At 45.2% G+C, this 12,784-nt stretch overlaps 1 protein-coding gene across 2 annotated transcripts in view; it reads right to left on the bottom strand.

The window, feature by feature from the left end:
- Positions 1–6,121: 6,121 nt before the first annotated feature.
- Positions 6,122–12,784, bottom strand: part of dus2 (dihydrouridine synthase 2) — a 112,653-nt gene continuing 105,990 nt past the window's right edge. Inside the window, 1 exon segment of one of the 2 annotated variants that reach the window (NM_001016230.2) lies at positions 6,122–8,255. In NM_001016230.2, coding sequence (NP_001016230.1) covers positions 8,003–8,255 — 253 coding nt within the window. In that variant the 3' untranslated portion in view covers positions 6,122–8,002. 2 annotated transcript variants of the gene reach the window in all.

The following is a 12,784-nucleotide window of genomic DNA, read 5'->3' as shown; positions in this document are numbered from 1 at the left end:
TCTGATATTCTCAGACTCGCTTTCATCAGGTATGATACCTAGGGATTGGAAGAAGGCGAATGTCATTCCCATATTTAAAAGGGGAGTAAGATCTCAGCCTGGCAATTATAGGCCTGTAAGTTTGACATCCGTGGTGGGCAAGTTATTTGAAGGCTTGTTTAGGGATCACATACAAAATTATGTAGTGGAGAATGCCATTGTGAGCAGTAATCAGCATGGCTTTATGAAGGACAGGTCATGTCAGACCAATTTAATTGCTTTTTATGATGAGGTAAGTAAGAAGCTGGACAGTGGGGATGCAGTAGATATAATCTATTTGGATTTTGCCAAAGCATTTGATACCGTTCCCCACAAACGACTGCTTTCTAAGCTAAGGTCTATTGGTCTTAGTGAAGTCGTTTGCACATGGATAGAAAACTGGCTACAGGATCGGGTACAGAGGGTGGTTGTTAATGGTACATTCTCTACTTGGAATAAGGTTCTCAGTGGGGTCCCTCAGGGTTCTGTACTGGGTCCACTTTTGTTTCATTTGTTCATAAATGACTTAGGGGAGGGTATTATGAGTAATGTATCAGTGTTTGCAGATGACACAAAACTCTGCAGACCAGTCAATTCTATCCAGGATGTGACATCCCTGCAGCAGGATGAGATTTAATGTGGATAAATGTAAGGTCATGCACCTGGGATGTAAAAATATGCAAGCCACTTATACCCTTAATGGGACTGCACTAGGCAAATCCATAATGGAGAAGGACCTTGGAGTCCTTGTAGATAATAAACTTGGCTGTAGCAAGCAATGCCAGGCAGCAGCTGCAAGGGCAAACAAGGTTTTGAGCTGTATTAAAAGGGGTATAGATTCACGGGAGGAGGGGGTTATTCTTCCCCTTTACAGAGAACTGGTAAGGCCCCATCTAGAATATGCTGTTCAGTTTTGGTCTCCAGTGCTCAAACGTGACATTATTGAGTTAGAGAGGGTCCAGAGAAGGGCAACTAAGCTGGTAAAGGGTATGGAAAGTCTCAGTTATGAAGAAAGACTGGCCAAGTTGGGTCTGTTTACACTGGAGAAGAGGCTCTTAAGAGGTGACATGATAACTATGTATAAATATATAAGGGGATCATATAATAACCTTTCTAATGTTTTATTTACCAGTAGGTCCTTCCAACGGACACGAGGGCACCCACTCCGTTTAGAAGAAAGGAGGTTCCATTTAAATATTCGGAAAGGATTTTTTACAGTGAGAGCTGTGAAGTTCTGGAATTCCCTCCCCGAATCAGTCGTGCTGGCTGATACATTATATAACTTTAAGAAGGGGCTGGATGGATTCTTAGCAAGTGAGGGAATACAGGGTTATGGGAGATAGCTCTTAGTACTAGTTGATCCAGGGACTGGTCCGATTGCCATCTTGGAGTCAGGAAGGAATTTTTTCCCCTCTGCAGCAAATTAGAGAGGCTTCAGATGGGGTTTTTTGCCTTCCTCTGGATCAACTAGTAGTTAGGCAGGTTATATATAGGCATTATGGTTGAACTTGATGGACGTATGTCTTTTTTCAACCCAACTTACTATGTTAGGCACCCCCAAGTGACTTTAATCGCTTACCTCGTACCCCGGGCTGGTGCCCCTGTTAGGAGAAAATAGCACCAGCCCGGGGTACCTAGAGCGATGCGCTTCCTCCTTCCGGGTTCGTTTCGCTGCGACTTACACAATAGGCGCATGCGCAGTAGAGTGAAAAGCCAACTTCTCTGTTAAAGTTCGGCTTTTCACTCTACTGCGCATGCGTACGCACGATACAGGAAGGAGGAAGCGCTGCAGCTACCCCGTGCTGTTCTCTCTGAACAGGGGCACCAGCCCGGGGGAAAAGGTAGTTTAAAGGAGAAGGAAAGGCAAAGTCACTTGGGGGTGCCAAAATGTTAGGCACCCCCAAGTGACTTTGCCTTTCCTTCAACTTTAAACACTTAGCACTTTTAATTTAACCATATTTTGTATGTATTACTGTATTGACCCGTTTGTTTCTATTTTTATTTTTCTATTGTTTATTATTCTGCTGTACAGCACTGCATGCATAAGTAAATCTATATAAATTAAAATATACAGAACATTGGGTATGAATAAAGAACAATTCCACTAGACAGTAAAGACTTTTCAAGAGGTGACAATATATGCCAAGTTATATTAAATTATCTCCTAAATGGTTGGGTGGCTTCCTACAGTACATCCTTCCTTGTATTGCTGCATTTGTGGAGACCTCTAAAAAAAAGAAAAGAGGGAGTGGCAGTGTCTAATGTCGCACTGGTGTCAGATTATGAAGACTGTCCCAAACTGTTAATGGGTGTGAGTGAAAAAGCTAATGTTTGTCAAAAATACTCTAGGATAATTCGAGGAAGTATATAGAGAATCTCACAAACCAACATTATAAGATTAATAACCTTATAGCATTTTATTAATATCTTACATCATATGATCAAGAATTTAGGATTATTCCTGTCAATAGTTGGGATTTACATTATATAAAAGTGCCTTGACATGACCTAATGTCCTTCTATTATTGTCTGTAAATTACCCACCCCTTTAGATTGTAAGCTGTATAGGGCAGGAACGTCCTTCCTCCTAAGTTTGTGATTATAAGGGGGGGAGGTACTATGTAACAAGAAATCAACCCCCCTTTTAAGTGATAGTGTCTGGTGGTATACCTTCAGGGGAGTCCTACCTTTATTAGAAAAAAGGTGCTTAAGTTTAAAACTTTTAATCTTGTTAAAATGTATATTGAGAGAAACTAGAAAACTGGAAACTGTACAGCCATGTCTATAGAGAAGAGGGAGCCACTTTGTTGCCCAAAAGGCATGCCTTAATAACTCAAGTTATATATACCAAGGCTACCCTTGAACCAGACAAATTGGTGTTTTACAAGCAGCTTCTCTTTGTGACAGAGCAATTTCTAACTTAAAAAAAAAAACTGCTTTTTTATATAATATCGTTGTGTACATATTTAGGTGCATCATTTTATTTGTCAGCAAAAGCCCATTATTAGAGCCAATCATTTAATTATATTGCTTTTAAGCTGATTATCCCACAGAGCTTTAAGCAGCAACACTCTTCATAAAACTAAGGGGCACATTTACTAAGCAATTTTGAGATTTATGATATGTGGGCAAAAAAAATGCTCAAGAGTATGTATACCATAGGGCTGTATATTAATGCATAGTAATGAGTAGAATTACATACTGTCCCAGGGATTTAAAGGTGCATGAGACTTACTAATGTTCTCTGTTGAATGACAATGTGCCATCAGAAAACACCCCCAAGTATGTTCTCAACCTTATAGTCAATAGGGAAACATTATTGGGTGTTTACAATCTATACATCAGGGCTTATTTATTATAGTGTGTAAGCCAGTATCACCAGTGTTGTTGCCCATAACAATCACAAAACAAAAACTGTAGTACCGTGTTAGCCAGTGTCAAAAATAATAATAAAAAACAACAAAACACAAATACAAGAGTACTGTAGAAATGATACCTATATTGGCTAACAATAAAAATACATTGCAAACTTTCGGAGCTCTAAGGCCCCTTCATCAGGCAAAATACAAATGAGAACTGAAATGGCACAACATTTATACTGATAGAGAAGTGTTCACAAGCAATAAATTAGGAAGTTACAGATAGATAGAGATAACTTGTGAAGATAGTGAAAGTAATTAAGGTTTATTAGGGTGGGTTGTAAATAGTCCAGGGGTCTGGATTCAGTTAGTGTCAGATAGTGTGACATGAAACCTGACCCCAAATTAAGGCCCTGTCTTAATGTGTTTGAATTCATAGATCTTCCTTTCTCCTTCAGATCCAAAGTTCCCTTTTAGAATTAACACCTTCATGTCCTGAAGCCTGTGGTCCTGATTGCAGAAGTGTTGTCCCACTGGTGTATCACACGCTTTGGTCTTGATCTTATGTCTGTGATGGTTCATCCTTGTGTGCAGTTTTTGCCCTGTTTCTCCAATGTATATTCCTCCTGTAGGGCACTTAGTACATATGATCAAGTACACCACATTGGAGGAAGCACATGAATAGCAGTCCCGAATGGTGTAGACTTTTTGTGTATTCGGTATTGCAATTTGATCTTTGCACAGGATGTATTTGCAAGTCTCACATCTTTTGCTGCTGCAGGGAAATGTACCTGCTGTAGTTGTTTGGGGAAGAGCACTTCTAACAATCATTTTCCTCAGACTGGGTGGTTGTCTATAGGACAGAAGGGGTAGTTCAGGGACTATCTCCTTTAGTCTGGTATCTGTATGGAGCATGGGCTGCAGGTCCCTGGCTATTTTTCTTATAATGTTCAGCTGTGGGTTGTAGGTGACTACAATTGGTACCCTGTTGATTTCTATTTTTTGTTTGTAATCCAAGAGTGTGTCTCTGGGTATTTGAGTTGCTCTGTGGATCTGATCATCTATAACCTGTGGATTGGAAGCTGGCTAAAAACAGTTGATTTTTTAATGTGATGTGGATGGAAACTGTCCCACCAAAGATATGCTGGACGACCTGTTGGTTTTTGGTATAGGGATGTCTGTATGATTCCATTTTTGATGTAGATAGTGGTATCCAGGAAATTGATGTGTGAAGAGGAATGGTTAAGGGTAAGGATGAAATTGGTTGAATCTTTGGTGGAATGTCAATAGTTCCTGTTCTGATGCTGTCCATATTATAAGTATGTCATCTATATACCGTAAATAGGTCAACGGTCTGGTGTTGCAGGAAGCCAGGAAATTTTCTTCTAACTGGGCCATAAACAAGTTTGCATACTGAGGGGCCATTTTGCTTCCCATAGCACTTCCCATCAGTTGGAGGTATATGGTTAGTATAAATCTGATTAGTTGTAGAGTTGGCATTGTGGACATATGAGATTTTTCAAGGAAATACTGGCAGGCTGCAATACCATCTTCATGTGGGATGTTGGTATAAAGAGACTCCACATCCATGGTAGCTAGGATGGTGCCCTCTGGAAGTGGACCTAAGGTAGCCAGTTTGTTTAACAGGTCAGTAGTGTCCTGTATAAAACTGGGTGTTCTCTTGACAATTGGCTTCAGATTGTTTTCTACCCAGCCAGATATGCCCTCGGTTAATGTTCCAATACCAGAGATGATGGGTCGTCCTGGGTTGCCTTCCTTATGTATTTTGGGTAACATGTAAAAAGTACCAATTCTGGGGTTAACTGGCATCAAATCCATTAAGTGTGTCTGTGGGGGGGAGAAGCTACTGATGACCTGTTTAAGTTTCTTTGTATATTTAGGAGTTGGATCCTCTTCCAGCCTTTCATAATATGTGGTGTTAGACAATTGTCTATTGGCTTCTTTTATGTAATTGGTAGTGTCCATTATAACCACGGCACCCCCTTTATCAGCTGGTTTTATTATCAAGTCTTTGTTGGTTTTCAAAGCCCATTTCTCCTGGATACTAATATTGTGAGTCAACTTCCTTTGGCCAGAATATTAGATTTAACTCTGTTCCTGAAGCAATCAATGTATTGGTCCAGTTCCGGGTTTTGTCCTGGTTGTGGGGTCCAGTTGCTCTTCTTTTTTGTTTTGATTAGATAATTCTCTGGGTTGTCCTCTGGTGTTATATTTGGTCTATCATGGAAGAATTCTTTGAGTCGTAATCTCCGGAAAAATTCCTCCATGTCACTGCAGAGCTCTGTTTTATCAAGGCTTTTTGTAGGGCAGAATGTCAGTCCTTTTGAGAGTACTTTGAGTTCCACTGCCCATAACAACCAATCAGATCTTTGCTTTTATTTTCTAAGGGCTCTGGCACACGGGGAGATTAGTCGCCCGCGACAAAAATCCCTGTTCGCGGGCGACTAATCTCCCCGAGTTGCCTTCCCCTGCCATCCCAACGGCGACAATGTAAGTCGCCGGTGGGATGGCACACCCGGCGGCGCGATTTCGGGAAATCGCCGAAAAAGACTCGCGAGGCTTTTTCGCCGATTTGCGCCAGTTCAATTCTTAAAGACTGGTTGCTATGGGCAACATCAGTGGTGATGTTGGCTTACACACTGTAATAAATATGCCCCAAAATGTAAATGTTTCAGGTCATTAAAAAGTTGTTTGCCTCCTGACACAGTAATTGACACCTCCTATTTGACCTGTACTTATTTATAATTTTCAAATTCAGCAGCATTCACAAAGCAAAAAGTCCTCCACAAAATATAAACTGTAGTAACAATGTTTTCTAGCTGTAGGGCTGGTAGCAAACCTGCATTTTAGGGAACTTTGATCAGTACCAACAATACACTTTCCAGACTTTAATTGCACAATTTGTCTTGCTGCCCCTTTTTAGTAGTATCTTATCTAACAGTGGCAGCCAGAGTCTGTGACATTTATCCACTTTGTCCACAGTAGTTAATCAACAAAGAAAAATGTAAGTATAATGTAAAATGATCAAAGCACGAAGTTCTCAAAAGAAATATAATGTAAGATGTTAACCGGAGAAAAGTTACAATTATATGCATGAAATAGCATGGATTACTGTAAAGGAGAACTACACAGAAAAGGATTCCAAATTGTAAAACTGACATATAGATACAGAGTAGCACAGCAGAGTTTTCAGTTGCCATCTTCTGTATCTTTGGATTAGTTTGCGAATACCGATCTTGCAGACACATACACAGTTGAAGCTTGGACTACTTCTAACTGCAAGCTCCATGCCCATGAACTGATACAAAGAAAAGTGAGGAGGGGGGCCGATGGAGGGCAGTGTATGGGGGCTTTTGTTCGTGGGGGGTTAAGTTCTCCTTTAAGCAGCTACAATTCACACAGTCTTTATTTATAATAAACTACATGAAAATGTAAGCAAAGTATATTGAATACAGAAATTGTCAAAATCTATAATCCAATATTTCTTTATAAAGTCAAAATTGTTGTTGCCCAATATTAACAATAAAGCAAAAATAAATAATGCAGCACATGATTGCATAGACGGAAATCCTATACAATCAAATATAATATGATGATCACTTCCGTTAAGAGAAAAAAAAAAAAAAAAAAGATAATTTTATGATTACTAAGGATTTATTATTTTCAGTGACTGACAATCCGCCCATTTTCCATGTAATCTTTAATAAAATAAAACCAATAAAACATTTGTTAAAAAAAATATATGTTGATCACTTTAGTACCCTGGGGGGCTGCTTTATTATTGTTCGAGCCTCTGGGCTTGAGCAATCAGTTACTTAATCTATGGGTGAGTTCCTGAACTCAAGTGCAGATTACCTCAGCTTGCAGCCAAATGGTTTTTTGTTTTTCTTAACCTCAGTGGGTTTTTAAAAGAAATAAAAATCTTGACAGGTTTTAGGTGTCAAGCTTTTTATATTTTTCAAAAACCTGCTCAGAAGAAAAAAAAATGTTCAGCTGCAAGCTGAGGTTATCAGATACAGAAACCATGCATAGGAACCACGTAGTTTAGTATCTGATAATTTGAGCCTGGGGGCTCTGGCAATAACAAATCAACCCCCATGTATGATAAAAGTATCAAAAATATGTTTGCATATCATGAAAAAAAATCTTTCAGCTATGTAATTAAAGTTCATTTTAAAAGCAATGAAAGGTATTTTTAAAGAGTATGTAAACAACATATATTGAGTTTTGCTAACAACTTTACCTTATGTATGCTCTTAAATACCTAAATGTACCCATTTTAGGTATTAGCAGTCTCTTTATTTATATTAATGTTTTGTGAAAAGAAATGTGCAGAAAGGAGGGCAAATATGGAGGAGGTGATTTAATAACATAGGTGCTAAATTGTACCAGTGCAGTTTTCCATAGCACCTTTTCTTATATATAGATATCTCATCAGTGATATTTGCTGCATGGATATAATGAGGTTACCACGAACCAGCCCTAGAGCGTCAATCAACTGACAGTACATTTCATTTTTGTCATAGTTCCCATTTAAGAGAAATATAACTGTTAGATATTTGTCAAGGTTTTGCATAGTGTTCAAAGTTGAAATTATTCTGTTTTCAGTTATGTGTTCCTGATTGATTTGCAAATGTTGTTGCATCTTGAATGAGGGGTCTATGCTCTGAACCATTTTGGTGTAATTTTTTATTGTGCTCTTCTTTTAGTGATCTGGTTCCTTCATCTTCTTGGCATTGTAACTTTCGCTTTCTTTTTTGTGCAAAGTCACTTTCATTCATCTTTATTTCTGTGAGGCCAAGGGTATGAAGACAGACAATGGCTGCAGACTGTTCTGCCAACTTCTTTGATTTGTCCCTAAGACAAGAAAAAGAAATTACCATCATGAAAAAAACCATTGTAGGAAAAAAACATTCTACCTGTTCATGGAACTATTTTTCAATTGAGGCAGTTAATTGTAGAAAAACAAGTACAGGGGTCTTAACATAGACATAGCAAGCAGTAGCATAAAACAATACATTACATATTTGCAGGTACACAGTCAACTTTGGGCATAAAACCCCACTAACTGTTAACTAAAACATTAGATGGGGGCAATATGAGGGGTTGGCTTCTGCTTGCACAGGTACAGATTGGGGGAAATATGAGGGTTGGCTGCTGCTGGCACAGGTACAGATTGGGGGAAATATGAGGGTTGGCTGCTGCTGGCACAGGTACAGATTGGGCAATATGTTGGGTGCTGCTGGCACAGGTACAGATTGGGGGCAATATGAGGGGTTGGCTGCTGCTGGCACAGGTACAGATGGGGGCAATATGAGGGGTTGGCTGCTACTGGCACAGGTACAGATGGGGGAAATATGAGGGGTTGGCTGCTGCTGGCACAGGTACAGATGGGGGAAATATGAGGGGTGGGCTGCTGCTGGCACAGGTACAGATTGGGGGCAATATGAGGGGTTGGCTGCTGCTGGCACAGGTACAGATGGGGGCAATATGAGGGATTGGCTGCTACTGGCACGGGTACAGATGGGGGGCAATATGAGGGGGTTGGCTGCTGCTGGCACAGGTACAGATGGGGGGGCAATATGAGGGGTTGGCTGCTACTGGCACAGGTACAGATGGGGGAAATATGAGGGGTTGGCTGCTGCTGGCACAGGTACAGATGGGGGAAATATGAGGGGTGGGCTGCTGCTGGCACAGGTACAGATTGGGGGCAATATGAGGGGTTGGCTGCTGCTGGCACAGGTACAGATGGGGGCAATATGAGGGATTGGCTGCTACTGGCACGGGTACAGATGGGGGGCAATATGAGGGGGTTGAATGCTGCTGGCACAGGTACAGATGGGGGGGCAATATGAGGGGTTGGCTGCTACTGGCACAGGTACAGATGGGGGAAATATGAGGGATTGGCTGCTACTGGCACACGTACAGATGGGGGGCAATATGAGGGGTTGGCTGCTGCTGGCACAGGTACAGATGGGGGGGCAATATGAGGGGTTGGCTGCTGCTGGCACAGGTACAGATGGGGGGGCAATATGAGGGGTTGGCTGCTGCTAGCACAGGTACAGATGGGGGGGGGCAATATGAGGGGTTGGCTGCTGCTGGCACAGGTACAGATTGGGGCAATATGTTGGGTGCTGCTGGCACGGGTACAGATTGGGGGCAATATGAGGGTTGGCTGCTGCTGGCACAGGTACAGATGGGGGGGCAATATGAGGGGTTGGCTGCTGCTGGCACAGGTACAGATGGGGGGCAATATGAGGGGTTGGCTGCTGCTGGCACAGGTACAGATGGGGCAATATAAGGGATTGGCTGCTACTGGCACGGGTACAGATGGGGGGCAATATGAGGGGTTGGCTGCTGCTGGCACAGGTACAGATGGGGCAATATAAGGGATTGGCTGCTACTGGCACGGGTACAGATGGGGGCAATATGAGGGGTTGGCTGCTGCTGGCACAGATACAGATGGGGGGGCAATATGAGGGGTTGGCTGCTGCTGGCACAGGTACAGATGGGGGGGCAATATGAGGGGTTGGCTGCTGCTGGCACAGGTACAGATGGGGGGGCAATATGAGGGGTTGGCTGCTGCTGGCACAGGTACAGATGGGGGGGCAATATGAGGGGTTGGCTGCTGCTGGCACAGGTACAGATGGGGGGGCAATATGAGGGGTTGGCTGCTGCTGGCACAGGTACAGATGGGGGGGCAATATGAGGGGTTGGCTGCTGCTGGCACAGGTACAGATCGGGGGGCAATATGAGGGGTTGGCTGCTGCTGGCACAGGTACAGATGGGGGGGCAATATGAGGGGTTGGCTGCTGCTAGCACAGGTACAGATGGGGGGGCAATATGAGGGGTTGGCTGCTGCTGGCACAGGTACAGATTGGGGGCAATATGTTGGGTGCTGCTGGCACGGGTACAGATTGGGGGCAATATGAGGGTTGGCTGCTGCTGGCATAGGTACAGATGGGGGAAATATGAGGGGTTGGCTGCTGCTGGCACAGGTACAGATTGGGGGCAATATGAGGGGTTGGCTGCTGCTGGCACAGGTACAGATGGGGCAATATAAGGGATTGGCTGCTACTGGCACGGGTACAGATGGGGGGCAATATGAGGGGTTGGCTGCTGCTGGCACAGGTACAGATGGGGCAATATAAGGGATTGGCTGCTACTGGCACGGGTACAGATGGGGGGCAATATGAGGGGTTGGCTGCTGCTGGCACAGATACAGATGGGGGGGCAATATGAGGGGTTGGCTGCTGCTGGCACAGGTACAGATGGGGGGGCAATATGAGGGGTTGGCTGCTGCTGGCACAGGTACAGATGGGGGGGCAATATGAGGGGTTGGCTGCTGCTGGCACAGGTACAGATGGGGGGGCAATATGAGGGGTTGGCTGCTGCTGGCACAGGTACAGATGGGGGGGCAATATGAGGGGTTGGCTGCTGCTGGCACAGGTACAGATGGGGGGGCAATATGAGGGGTTGGCTGCTGCTAGCACAGGTACAGATCGGGGGGCAATATGAGGGGTTGGCTGCTGCTGGCACAGGTACAGATCGGGGGGCAATATGAGGGGTTGGCTGCTGCTAGCACAGGTACAGATGGGGGGGGCAATATGAGGGGTTGGCTGCTGCTGGCACAGGTACAGATTGGGGGCAATATGTTGGGTGCTGCTGGCACGGGTACAGATTGGGGGCAATATGAGGGTTGGCTGCTGCTGGCATAGGTACAGATGGGGGAAATATGAGGGGTTGGCTGCTGCTGGCACAGGTACAGATTGGGGGCAATATGAGGGGTTGGCTGCTGCTGGCACAGGTACAGATGGGGCAATATAAGGGATTGGCTGCTACTGGCACGGGTACAGATGGGGGGCAATATGAGGGGTTGGCTGCTGCTGGCACAGGTACAGATGGGGCAATATAAGGGATTGGCTGCTACTGGCACGGGTACAGATGGGGGGCAATATGAGGGGTTGGCTGCTGCTGGCACAGGTACAGATGGGGCAATATAAGGGATTGGCTGCTACTGGCACGGGTACAGATGGGGGGCAATATGAGGGGTTGGCTGCTGCTGGCACAGATACAGATGGGGGGGCAATATGAGGGGTTGGCTGCTGCTGGCACAGGTACAGATGGGGGGGCAATATGAGGGGTTGGCTGCTGCTGGCACAGGTACAGATGGGGGGGCAATATGAGGGGTTGGCTGCTGCTGGCACAGGTACAGATGGGGGGGCAATATGAGGGGTTGACTGCTGCTGGCACAGGTACAGATGGGGGGGCAATATGAGGGGTTGGCTGCTGCTGGCACAGGTACAGATGGGGGGGCAATATGAGGGGTTGGCTGCTGCTGGCACAGGTACAGATGGGGGGGCAATATGAGGGGTTGGCTGCTGCTAGCACAGGTACAGATTGGGGGGCAAAATGAGGGGTTGGCTGCTGCTGGCACAGGTACAGATGGGGGGCAATATGAGGGGTTGGCTGATGCTGGCACAGGTACAGATGGGGGGCAATATGAGGGATTGGCTGCTGCTGCTGGCACAGATGGGGGCAATATGAGGGGTTGGCTGCTGCTGGCACAGGTACAGATGGGGGGCAATATGAGGGATTGGCTGCTACTGGCATGGTTACAGATGGGGGGCAATATGAGGGGTTGGCTGCTGCTGCTGGCACAGATGGGGGCAATATGAGGGGTTGGCTGCTGCTGGCACAGTTACAGATGGGGGGCAATATGAGGGGTTGGCTTATGCTGGCACAGATGGGGGCAATATGAGGGGTTGGCTGCTGCTGGCACAGGTACAGATTGGGGGCAATATGAGGGGTTGGCTGCTGCTGGCACAGGTACAGATGGGGGGCAATATGAGGGGTTGGCTGCTGCTGGCACAGGTACAGATGGGGGGCAATATGAGGGATTGGCTGCTACTGGCATGGTTACAGATGGGGGGCAATATGAGGGATTGGCTGCTACTGGCATGGTTACAGATGGGGGGCAATATGAGGGGTTGGCTGCTGCTGCTGGCACAGATGGGGGCAATATGAGGGGTTGGCTGCTGCTGGCACAGTTACAGATGGGGGGCAATATGAGGGGTTGGCTGCTGCTGGCACAGGTACAGATGGGGGGCAATATGAGGGGTTGGCTGCTGCTGCTGGCACAGATGGGGGCAATATGAGGGGTTGGCTGCTGCTGGCACAGGTACAGATGGGGGGGCAATATGAGGGGTTGGCTGCTGCTGGCACAGGTACAGATGGGGGGCAATATGAGGGGTTGGCTGCTGCTGGCACAGGTACAGATGGGGGGCAGTATGAGGGATTGGCTTCTGTTGGCAAGGTAAAGATAAGGGGTAATTGAATTGCATCTAAAGTGCTGAAAAAAGGAGATTTTAGTTGAAACCATATAA

The sequence above is a fragment of the Xenopus tropicalis genome, chromosome 4, assembly GCF_000004195.4.
Source record: "Xenopus tropicalis strain Nigerian chromosome 4, UCB_Xtro_10.0, whole genome shotgun sequence".
NCBI classification, from domain to species: Eukaryota; Metazoa; Chordata; class Amphibia; order Anura; family Pipidae; genus Xenopus; species Xenopus tropicalis.
This window is presented reverse-complemented; position numbering and strand designations above follow the sequence as displayed.